The sequence below is a fragment of the Triticum urartu genome, chromosome 5A (genome assembly GCF_056163025.1).
Source record: "Triticum urartu cultivar PI428250 chromosome 5A, HENAU_Tu73, whole genome shotgun sequence".
Lineage (NCBI taxonomy): Eukaryota > Viridiplantae > Streptophyta > Magnoliopsida > Poales > Poaceae > Triticum > Triticum urartu.
The window spans coordinates 51,652,251-51,665,133 of NC_141877.1; the positions used below are offsets into that span (position 1 = coordinate 51,652,251).

Sequence of the window (12,883 nt, forward strand, 5' to 3'; positions counted from 1 at the left end):
GAAGGGGTGGCAAAGAGTTCATCATTCTGCAAGCTCCATAAGAAAACGGTGGCATTGAAACCAGTCCACTTCGTTTCACATGAGAGGAGTTAGGGTAAGCATATGAATAAGTAGAGAAATTCTTCGAGGGCTTATGAACATAATGGTTAGACGAATAATGCTCATATTCATATCCCTTAAATCTTCCCTGCGAAACAGAAGTGTTAGCACGATGATGTTCATATGAGAACTTTGATCCTTTTGAGGAATTTGATCCACGTGAGGAATTTGTTCTGTATGAGGACTTGGATCCATATGAAGCATTTGATCTGGGGTTTCTATTCCTCACAGGTGGTGTCATGATGACATTCACCTGAAGATTTTCAAGACACCTTTTGGGAACCCAGATTTTCTTCATAGGGGAATCGTTCCTGCAGTTAGTGCCAACATATCTAGCAAATACTTCACCATTTTGATTTTTGAACAGTTTATAGTTTGAGTCAAATGACTCATCAGAAGAATGAGGAGATTCACATGTAAAGCCAGATAAGGTAGATGGATCTACTGGAGGTCCCTTTGCAGCAACCCATGAGGTTTTGGGATACTGCTCAGGCTTCCAGTAAGTCCCATCAGCATTGAGTTTCCTTTCAAAGGCGATACCTTCTTTCCTAGGGTTCCTGTTGAGGATCTGCTTTTTAAGCACATCACAAAGAGCCCGATGCCCTTTGAGGCTTTTGTACATGCCTGTCATGTACAATTCCTTCAGCCCTGCATCATCAGTGATACTAGCATTGTCCTCAGATGAGGAATTAGTGATAGCAGAGACAAGTGAAGAATTTGTAACACTAGAAGCATTTGAACATTCAGGTGAAGAATTAGCAGCTTCTCGTTCAATGCACTTCAAACATGGAGGAACAAATTCTTCCTGAGTAGCGTTGATTTGTTGAGCAAGTAATGAATCGCGCTCCTTCTGAAGATCTTCATAACTCACTCTTAGCGTTTCAAGATCTTGCTTTCTTTGAAGAAATTCATAGGAAAGCTTCTCATGATCAGATAAGAGAGTGTTATGATGACCTTGAAGGGTGTCAAACTCAGACTGAAGTCTCTGAAGACTTTCAGCCAAAGCTTTCGACTGATTCATTTCTTCACCCAACATATCATCGCTCTTATCCAGCATGTATTGAACTTTTTCCAAAGCTCTTTGTTGTTTAGTGGCAAGGGAAGCAAGTTTGACATAATTGGGTCCAAATTCATCACCAGATTCATCATCACTTGACTCAGATAGGTAGCATTCAGTTACCTTAGCACCTTTTTCCATAAGGCATGGAAGATGATGATTCTGGTTCGAATGTCATTGCTTTGAGTGATTCCTTGAAATCCTCAAACCAAGGATCATGACGGGTTCGATGACCTTCATAGACCTCAGAGAGACGGTCCCAGATAAGCTTCGCATGATTGAGATGCATGATATTCCTGAACTGATTTTGAGACAGACAGGAGCAAATGACGTCCTTCGCCGTGAGGTTGAGAAGAGTACTTGCGAATGTCATCAGCTTACGCCATCTTGCACAGATCGGTAAGACCAATCTAAGTGACGGTCCACAGTTCGTTGTTCATCGCCATGAGGCGCTTTTTCATCATGCCCTTCCACTTGGGATAGTCGTGACCATCAAAGATGGGGCATGACACAGTCTTCATTCCTGCGGTCGACATAATTAAAACTCTAGTCAGTTAAACCAAAATCACACAGAACAAGGGAGTACCTTGCTCTGATACCAATTGAAAGTGCGTTATATCGACTAGAGGGGGGGTGAATAGGCGATTTTTATGAATTCTTCAATGAGGAATTTCAGGGTGAGGAAATTCCTAAGCGAAGAACTACTTGCAGCGAAATAAGTACCCAGATGCTAACATAACAGAACAGAAGCATGGTCATCATGATGAAATGAAAACAGACATAGAGTACCGGAAGCGTAGACACAGGATAAAACAGGATGAAGACAAACAGACTGAAGAAATTGAACTGGGGAAATTGAGAAAGTCTTCAGTCAAAGTCTTCAAACAGATATGAACAAGCACACAACACAGTAACGAGGAAATGGAAGAGTTGAGGAAATAGAACCAGTTAGCTTGGTGAAGACAATGATTTGGTAGACCAGTTCCAACTGTTGTGACAGTTGTATGTCTGGTTGGAGCGGCTAGGTATTTAAACTTGAGGAGACACAGTCCCGAACACACAGTCCTCGCCGTATTCTCCTTGAGCTAAGGTCACACAGACCTCTCCCAATCACTCGTGGTAAGTCTTCAAGTGACTTCCAAACCTTCACAAACTCGGTCACTCGGTGATCCATAATTTCCTCTTGGATGCTCTAGACCATGACGCCTAACCGTCTGGAAGATGCACAGTCTTCAAAGGTAACAAGCGTCAGATCCACGCAGGATCAATCTCTTCAGTGATGCTCAATCACTTTGGGTTTGTAGGTGTTTGGGTTTGGGTTTTCCTCACTTGATGATTTTCGCATCCTCGGAGGATGGGATGCTCTCAAATGACAAGTGTCAGTTTCTCTCGGAGCAGCCAACCAGCTAGTGGTTGTAGGGGGGCGGCTATTTATAGCCTAGGGAGCAGCCCAACATGATAAGACATAAATGTCCTTCAATGATATGACCGTTAGGTGGGTAGATATTTTGGGACAGCTGGCGCGTAGCACAGCAACGGTCGGATATTTGAGGCTCAAATTCCTCAGGGCTATCATGTTCCTCACTTGTAGGCAATCCGCACTGGCGAATTCCTAACTCCTCAGTCAGAACAAATTCCTCAGAGACCAGAAGAACTTTGTCTCTGTCACTGAAGAAATTTGACTGAACTGTATGAGATTTCCAATGGCTTCACTTGAAGGGATTGGTAGGTGTAGGATTTTGAGTTGAGCATCACATGGAAATTTTTCCTTAGTATTTCCTCGACCCCCTTTAACAGTGCGGTGTTTCCTATGACTCAAGAAGGGGAAAAACAAACTACGAAAACAAAAGTCTTCACGCTTCATGTTCCTCGAATGAATACCAAGTCTTCAGGATCACACCAATTTCTTCACTTTCAAAGTCTTTAGATAGTCTTCAGAAATCCAAAGTCTTCAGCCGAAGATATTCATTTTTAGGGGTCAACTTTCTCTGTAAATATCAAACTCCTCATAGACTTATAGACCTGTGTACACTCACAAACGCACCAGTCCCTTAACCTAGAAGTCTTTAATACACCAAAATCACTAAGGGGCACTAGATGCACTCACAGGTGGAGAAAGATTTAGAAACATATGGCCAGCCAAATATGTTTGATCATGATTTATTATTGTTGACAATTATCTCTATGATAAATGAGTTGGGAGGTGAAACATTAAGCCCCTATCTTTCTCTGTGTTCGTTGGATGTCATTTGTTCTAAAAATATGCTTTGAGTACTAGCAATCATAGAAGACTATATAATGATTGAGTATATGGAGATCTTACTTAGATTTTGCTAAATAAGTTGAATTGCAATTGTTTGGTGACTGAGAACATATATTGTCAAGTTTCAAGAGAATTCATTGTTTGAACAATAACATGCAAATTGGTTGCTACTTTAACACGATGCGTTTTATGAGAAAGAGTTGTTGTTATGATGCTAAAAAAAGTGATTAAAATTACTCCCTCCATTTTTGTATATAAGACCACTATCAAAATTTCAATTTGCAAGTATACAAGACCACTAACATTAATTGAGGCAAAATTGATGGCGTTTGCCTCGTACTAGCACCCGAGGACATTAGTATCCCTTGTGTGCATGCGGGAGTGAGGAGGTTAGCTTGCATTCCTAACATTATTAATCAATGAGGAGTAAGAGGGTTGGCTTGTTGTATGTGGGAGAGAAAAACACATTAATTAACACGACAAACAAGGTGACAAGCCAGCTTGCAACATTGACTTAGAGCAAGTACAATAGAGCTGAGTTAGCGGGCTATAAGGAATAAACTAGTATATTTCTGCTTAGTTGGAGGAAAAAGAAGAGGAGAGAGAAGGTAAGCAGGCTCTTCGTGAAGAGCCAGCTCTAGCACGTGCTCCTAGGCACTTTGTGAGAATGAAAGGTGGGCCACATAATAAAAAAGTAGTACATTCTTTTGATCTACTATTATACATATTGGCTAAAAGATGGGCTGTAAATGACATGACACTGGCTTATAGCCAGCAGCTGGCTATACTATTAACCATGCTCTTAAACATAGCATTGATTTTTACCTTGGTACCTGTAATATGAGTTTGTGGCCTTGTATACAAAAATGGATGGAGTGTCATTGATCAAACTTATGCACTATGCGCATTCACACTTCATAAATTATTTCTTTTATCATTTACCTACTCGAAGACGAGTAGGAATTAAGCTTGGGGATGCTGATACGTCTCCAATGTATCTATAATTTATGAAGTATTCATGCCATGTTTACAACAATTTTATATGGTTTTGATATGATTTGGATGAAACTAACTCGGACTGACGCTGTTTTCAGCAGAACTACAGTGGTGTATTTTTGTGTGTAGGAATCAAAATTCTTCAAATGCAGCGAAACTTTTTGACGGTTTTTTTGAAATAAAAGATGCACTAAAGCTTCATGGGAGGGGGGAAGAGCCACGAGGCACGCCCTGGTGTCTTGTGTGACCCACTCGTGGTTCATCTCCCCCGTCAAAAAAAGACAAAGTTGAACCACCATCAACTCACCTACAACAATAAACATATTTACGTGTGACGGGGTTGTTTGCCGTGTTGGTTTCGTCGGGTGTATGTAAACCACCACCAACTAATTCTATAAGATATCTTTACATGTGATGGTAGTTTTTCTGTCTCAAAATAAAAACTCATCATATATGCAATAAAAAAGATCAGGCTATTAAAGTTTTAAACAAAAACCTTGATGACCAATTGACCACTGAACAAACCCAAAGGGTTTACCGAGAGCAGGTGTCAGTTTGGAAGGTTCGGTTCAATGGCTGCAACAAGCACCCGGAAGTTTCCTTTGGTTTCCATCCGTCCACATCCATCCATCCAGTCGCCGATACATATACGAAAACACCCCTGAGAAAATCGAGAATACCCTCTTATCCTCTCTCCACCTCCCCACTCCCCTCTCTTTCGCGACGTCGTCGTCGACCCCTCTCCGCCGTACACGCCCACTCTCCACCTAAGCGCGCCAGGGAATTCTCTCGCCCGCTCGCCCCTTCGTCCCCGCCGCCGCCGTCGCCGTCGCCCTCCTCCGCGCGGAGGGGATCCGCCCGGGCCCGAACTCGACCCCTCCCGCTGGTAAGCGCCGCCGCGACGAACCCTAGCCCCGCTCCGGCCGTCCAAGTATTGTCGTCCCATCATCTGTGTCGCGGATTCGCTTGCCGCGCGGCGGAGTAGTGGTTAGCGGCTTGTTTTGGGAACAATTGGGGGTTCAACTGACTGAACCCTTGCCCCCACCCCTGCCCATGTGTCTGCGGTGGATTGATTGTGCTCTTTGCTTGCTGCGGAATTCAGTCATGGCGTGGGGCATCGATCGCGGACGCGAGCCTTGTAGTAGTAGTAGTACCTTCGCAGTAGTGGTTTTCAAATCTCAATTCACTGATGCGGTGTCGCACAATTGGCTTCCTGTATGTATACATAGGTCGCCTTGTTGCCGTGGCTTCAGTGGCCATAAACAGAAAGAAGCTTTTATTTTGTGGGGGATAAATAAACAGAAATAAGCTGTAGTGGGGTCTTGCTAGAAGCTCAGTTTTCTTTAATTTTTTCCTGTTTCCCGTTTCAGGACAGCCGTTGCAGTTTGGTCTCGGAGAAGATATCGGTGTGCTTATCTACTGCGGCATGGAATGAAGGTCTTGAGTGCCGTGTCTTTTTGCCGAGCTTGACACTAGTTGCGCTTCGCCTCGGAAAGTAACAAACCATGACTTCTGTCGCCGACGGTGTTTCAGGTATGGTTCTGTCTTAAAAAGCATGCATACGGATATGGAGACACGGACACGGCGATACGCATAAGGGTACACGGGATACGTCATTTTCCAGTAGCAGCCATTCGGGGATACGTCAAGTATATATATAAAAAGTTAAAACATGCCCTGTAATATAGAGTGGAAAAAAAAGGGGAGAAACAGAGATGAGATCAGAATACTGCCCCATTTCCATCTGTTGTCTCCTTTTCAAGTGCTCAACGGCTGAATTAATTGATCCTCTAGACCCATGCCGTTGCAACTTGCAAAATACATCAAATGCTAGTATTAGTCTATTAGAGAGTAGAGACTGGAGAAGACATGCAGCAGAGGATGCAGGTATAACTTTCACCCTCACCCATGGACGATTCGCTACTGGCGGTGGCGCTCTGAGACGCCATGCTCCCTAACATCAAGCAACAATCAAAACAGCAGCACCAGGCACCAGCATGCAAGTGAGCAGCAGCTCAAGAGCAAGCAGCAATGGCATGGCTGCATGGGGAAGCAAGCAGCAGCAACTCAACAGCAAGAAATCAAGCAAAGAGAGGAAGAGATTGAGGAGAGGCTGCTGGGGTTATCTGCTCGAGCGTGGTGCCGTCGGGAGGTCGAGTCCAGGCGGCGGCGTCGAATCCAGGGGGCAGCAGCGGTGATGCCGTTTCCGATTGCGAGCAGCGTTCCTTCCGTGGCGAGCGTGTGTGCGACCCTGCAAACTAGGGTTTGTATAGGTCCGAGGCTGTTATTTGGCTTCCCCTGTCCCCAACGTATTCCATACGTATCCTAGCTGTGTCTTTGTTTTTTTTCCTTTTCTTATTTCGGAAATCAAGGGATACTGGGGGACACGCTTATCCCGGCGTGTCCGGTCGTATCGCTGCGTCCCGCCGAATTAGACGGCAGTTTGGGAGTTTTGTCCATGCTTTGTAGCTTTTGTCACCCAGTTCTTTGCCATGTCAATTTTGAACCGTAGCAGTAGTAGTTACTAGGCAGGGCAGTGTGCCATTGGAATTTTGACCATAATTGTGATGCTTTTTATGACTCTTGGCTCATGGAATTGGAGCTTTGGTATACGTGGGAATTGGGATATTGTATTTGTAGTTGTGTACCAGCACTGAATTGTGTAGCATTACACGGTAGTATACCAGCTGTCATGTCTAATAGCTGATAAGATTACTGGACATGCTAGGATTTCATTCCTTATCTGTTGATATTATTCTGCAGTATTTGCATCGATATCAGTTGCCACATTCCATAAATGTTGACATGTTGATAATATCTACACCTTAAATTCCCAGTCGTTCCATTTTTATTAAACATACAAGGAGATCCAATCAACTATGCCTGTCTCATTTTTATGCAACAATTTCTCGTGCAGGTGATCATAGAGCTGATGAGCAGCAGAAGCAAGCTGCCGCTCAAGGGAACCAGGAAGAGGCCCCAGCTACTAGTATAGGTAGTCAGGCAATGGTGGCAACACCTTCCACAGATTATGTCACACCCTATGGCCACCAGGAAGCTTGCCATGCAATGGTATGAAACCTGTAACCTCCCATTTTTCTTCTTTATTGATTGGTACGACCACCCCTGTACACTTCTCAGATTGTAATGTCTTCCACTGAGCCCTCGTTTAAAGAAAGATCAAGGATTGGTCATAGTATTAGTTGTATTAGTTGGAGCAGTGTAATGGATACCCATAAGAATCACTATGGGTTGGTCGTTCAGTATGTATTCTTCTGCCTGACTACCTGTTCCACATTATATTGATAGGCATCAGTGTAATATTTTTTTCCTGGTTGAAGCACATTAAATCAACATTAATAAGAAATGATAAATCCTGAACGTTCGGGATTTGCCCATGGCAAATCGAACGTTTTTTATGGCAACTTTAGTTGACACGAGGATGGCAAGTTCAGTTGACAAGCGCGGCAATTTCCTGGAAAAAACAAACTGAGGGTGGAATTGCCACCAACTACACTTGCCATCTCTTGCGTATATAAATTGCCACAGAAAACGTTCGATTTGCCATGGGCAAATCCCGAACTTTCGGGACTTATCAGCGTCCAATAATATTAGACGATATTGAGGTCAAAACTTGTAAAAAATGATTAGGTTAAACTTTTTTTAGAAACAATGGTTAGGTTAAACTGCATCATTTCCTTCTCGTTGAGGTGATATATGAGATTTTCTTTCCTTTTAAGGCAGACTATTTTGCTAAATTCTTAATTAGACGTGCAATGTTGATTATATCCAACAGTTTGTCTAATTCACATCTAGATGTTTTTTAAGAATGTCACATCTAAGCTCCCACAAATATATAATGCAGCAACAAGAAACCAAAAAAAAACTAGGACAAAAAATAGACCACAAACAGAGTGGAAATCAGCTTAGATGTGTCCTAGACAGACCCTATATCCAATGCCACAGTTCGCATATCACATTTCCTTGTCATACTGATTGCCCATGTCAGCTCACCGATCACATAAAACTACTTGCCTGTTGCATCAATTTCTCGCTACCTCTTCTGCATCCTAATATATTCCTCTCTGCTTCTAGCTTTAATATTTTGGTTTAGAAGATTTCTTTGTCATGGTTAAAGCAACTTATTATTTTTTTGAAATGTAGACTGAATGTGTTAAAAAGCGCTGCCATTTGTTCTAATTGAGCAAATTCCCATGCCTTCCCTGGACAGATTGTTGCCTCTTCCTTCTATTGCTTTCTTGTTATGGATTTTTATTGTATTTCATGCATGATGCTGGAGTTATTGTGCGAAATTTGTTGGCTAATCCCACATTTTCTGCTCAGCAGGGTCAAATTGCTTACCCAACTGTCGATCCATTCTATGGAAGCCTTTATGCGGCCTATGGTGGACAACCTATGGTAAGCCCTTGCTACATGGTATAGCAATATCCCTAGTATAGGCCACAAGTATACCTGTGGTTGGTATGTCTAGGCCTACATTGAATATGCCTACATAGCCGTCCTGGTTCTTAGCAAGTGAAAAGTAACTTTGCATGATCGTAGACCTTGCTATACTATTGTTACTCTATTCAAACTAGTTCAGCTCATCAAACTGGTGTGTTCTTCAGATGCACCCACCAATGGTCGGAATGCATGCAGCCGCAATACCATTGCCTACTGATGCAATTGAAGAGCCTGTGTATGTGAACGCAAAGCAATATAATGCCATATTAAGGCGGCGCCAATCTCGGGCTAAAGCAGAGTCAGAAAGGAAGCTTATCAAGGGCCGCAAGGTAAATGCCTATAAGCGTATTTACGTACTGTATAACTTGAAGTTTTTAATTAGATGTTTCTGTTTCTGATGCTTCAGTATAGTTAAGAGTTGGTCGGAAGCACAAGTGCACAACAGATAGGGCAAAATAATCAAGTGAATTCTCCATTCTACATACCCTACCTCCACTCTGAAGATCGATCTGCACCACGTTTTTACTATCGTAGGGTGAACGTCATTTCATTCTTCTGCTATATCTGTATTTCAATACACCAAGTTATCAGTGCCAACATAAAAATAGCAAGGATTTGGGAATAGAAGTCAGCTGCTACACTTTGACAATTTCTAATATGGATGAAGGCAGATTTGTGCTTCCTTTGTTCATCTGGGTAGTTACTAAGCTGGAGCGAATTGAATTCATTAGTCGCAATGTAGTAAAAGGCAACACATAAATTTCAATTTCGTGGTACTTGAATGTCTGAGTTCTCAGTTTTTAACCTCGACAGAGAGACTGGTGTTGGCATTATCTGCAAAAGCTCATTTAGGACATGCATGAACCATATACAATGTTGCCAGTGCCAATTTGCTTACAGTTCTTATTCTTGGGTAGCATGTGGGATGATTATGCTAATGTTTATTCTTTGATTGTCAAGGTTTTGCTTCGTTGTGTCCTCTTTCTGTATGTTGTTAACGAAAATTGACATGTGCCTCCATTGTGCAGCCATATCTCCACGAGTCGCGGCATCAACATGCCTTGAAAAGGGCCAGGGGAGCTGGAGGTCGGTTTCTTAACGCAAAGTCAGACGACAATGAAGAGCATTCCGATTCCAGCTCCAAAGACAAGCAGAATGGCGTTGCACCCCGCAGCAGTGGCCAATCCTCCCAATCTCCCAAAGGTGCAACTTCAGCCGATAAGTCGGGAAACCATGAATGAGATGGCTAGAAGTCCGCCGGACGCGACGATCCATGCCAACAGTTTTGTACAGTATATATATGCTAGTGAGCAAGAGAGAATCGCGCTGGCAGGTGCCGTAGGATATATCCGCTCTGCTCTATAGTAGTGATAGACGTATCGACCGTTTTTTTTTTTTGGCAGCATTGGTCCGTGTTTGCTCGGTTTGGTTTCTACATTCTGTACAATGAGTAGATTTTTTTGTGGTTTTTGTGTTCCGGGGTTTATCCTCGGGTTCGGTCAGGAGGCTTTTGTAGTGGCTTATGAAAGAAGTATAATAGTGCTACATTGTTTCCTTTGGTGTGGATTGGTCTCTTAGCTGTGCTGCATCCTCATTCGCGGTGCAGAAAATAAAATCTGGGTATACATAATAGCTTCGCCTGCATCTTTCTTTGCCCTTGATTGCATCCGCTGCAAATGATGCTCTCATGTTTTGGTTGGATGTTGTTTCCCTGCATGATTCGGAGCCTCGTGATAAGATGTTTGCATCTCTCTGGTATATATGTTGTCCATTGAGTTCAGTTGCCTGATGATTATCAGAGTGGACTGCCGTGAACACATTTGGACCCTGGTAGAGAAGGTCAGTCAGGCCTTAAGAACTACTCCCTCCATTACAAAATAGATGACTCAAATAAAGAGCATAGTGGATTGCCTCTGCTCGGAGTCCCTGTTCGGCCCTCTGCTCCGGGAGCAGGTGGAGTTACTCTGATCCTTAAATTCGAGGGAGCTAGTGGATTGCCGAACGCTCCTTACTTTCTTTTCCCCTCTCCTGGACATTGGAATCATACTGTCATCACATGAACATTTGAATCATGACTTTTTTCCCTCGATAAGATGGAAGTTAACAGTTACTGTTACCAAGAAGAATATAGAGGCTTTCTCGAGAACACTGACTGAAGCATATACTACTGTTGGGGTACATCCTTTGTTGCACGAGCACACGACACCTTTTTTTTGCTTGCAAAAGAAGCAGAAAAGAAGAGAAGCAAAGAGCATCTCCACGCTCCAACGTCACTGTCTTGGTGCTGCGGATGCGACAGTAAAAACATTTCTCTCGAGAGGGAGAGATGACCGTGCTGTAAATTAAGAAGTAAATATAGACAGTGTTAGTAACAAAATCATGGCCTCTCTTTCCTTGGCAACAGGCATGCAGATGTGGTCTAATTAGGTCACCATCTGAAGTTCTGAACTGGAACATGCCTGCATCTGCATGACACTCAATCAGTTGCACTGGCCCAGGTGATTAGCTTAGGCAGCACTCTGTTATTATGTCAGGTGCTCACCAATGGCCAGACACGGGCTGCCACGTCACCGTACTTCACCCTTAGCCCACAAGCCACTAATTAAGATATATATTCTAGACTGCTCATAGGAAAAGCAAAGCAACCTAGCTCACACACACATAGGATTCCTGTTACATCTTAATTAAACATGCCCATATGAAAATGCATAGTCTAGTCCCATGTAAGTACTGCGTGTCCCGACACTAATCATGCGCCCCCGCATGCATTTAGTCTAAGCATGAAATCTTCTCAGGTCAAATCTTTAATCATTAGCCCATGCAACATGCCAATATATATGTATGGCTGGTTAAGCAGTAGTAGATTCATCTTTTAAGATTTTTAAAACATGCTTAATTTGGGTGCCAATTAATCATTGTAGTACATGCATGAGCTCAGGTTCTCATGCATTTTTTTTGCGCTGGAATTTGTCCAAGTGTGTGCAATGAGTTGCAAGTGTCTCACTGAATCAAGATATGGTCTTTTAATTGCTGATTTCTCATGGAACAGTGTGGTGAGTCTTGCCAGTGTCACACTGAAGCAAGATAACACTGTACAAACCCTCTCCAAAAGGAAGAAGATAACACCATTGGAAGAGAAGAAAAAGAATAAATAACAGCATGCATGAGCTCCCTGATGAACAGTTAAAGGGATTCTTGACATGCTTTGCTTGCACTACAAAACCAGGCCCCATCCCTCCTCAAAGGGCGTTGTTGCACTGCACTGCACCACACCACACCATGTCACCATGCCATGCATCTTCCTCTAGATCTCTCTCCCTCTCTCTCTAGGAATGTTTGGAAGGAGGTGAGGAGAGAGAGCAAGAGGGGGGCATGGGGGCAGAGCTAGGCATGGGAAAAGTGACATGAGCCCTTATGATGGCAATGGCAGGGGAGACAAGGTAAGCAGGGGTGCACATACACACACAGCCTCAGCACATTGGTGCAAGGCAGGCAGAGAGCTGGCCTTCGGCTTCAGGCCCATTGACCTCACACCCTCTCCCAGTGTCCATCATGACCCATTAATTGTTCTGCTATATGGTTTCTATTCTTGTTCTTTTCTTGCAACATGCATCACACCACAATAAAGTTCCATGTTCATGGTTGCCATGTTCTTTCACTGCATTTGCACCTACTACAGTTCCAACAGGCATACACTACCAAGTACCCATGATGATCTTCTACTTGTCAAGGATGACACCAAGCAGCTTACAGTTAATCACAATGCACTAATGCAGATTAAGTCACCAGACAAAGCTAGTTCTCATTGATGTGTGGTAGCTAATTGAGTAATAAGTACAGACACATCTCACACAAGTCATGTCAATCCTTGCATTCCTCTGGTGTTCTTGTGGCTTTGGCCCTAGATAGGATGGCTGCCCCTTTTGATGGCCCCCATTGCAAACCAAAAGCATATGCACAAAAGCGACATGACATACGAGTATGTCTGGCACCGGCGATCAGAA

General features: G+C 43.3%; 1 protein-coding gene across 2 annotated transcripts; it reads left to right on the forward strand.

The window, feature by feature from the left end:
- The first annotated feature begins 5,084 nt into the window (after window positions 1-5,084).
- Window positions 5,085-10,523, forward strand: LOC125507791 (nuclear transcription factor Y subunit A-7). 2 transcript variants are annotated; one of them, XM_087525461.1, is made up of 6 exons: window positions 5,085-5,301; window positions 5,791-5,948; window positions 7,333-7,487; window positions 8,763-8,834; window positions 9,044-9,208; window positions 9,908-10,523. In XM_087525461.1, the coding sequence occupies exons 2-6, from the start codon at window positions 5,921-5,923 to the stop codon at window positions 10,118-10,120; spliced, it is 633 nt and encodes a 210-aa protein (XP_087381587.1). In that variant the 5' UTR covers window positions 5,085-5,301; window positions 5,791-5,920; the 3' UTR covers window positions 10,121-10,523. The 2 variants fall into 2 exon arrangements, with proteins under 2 accessions (XP_087381587.1, XP_048528248.1); XM_048672291.2 differs by having other exon boundaries at window positions 5,088-5,301; window positions 5,786-5,948.
- The last annotated feature ends 2,360 nt before the right edge of the window (window positions 10,524-12,883 follow it).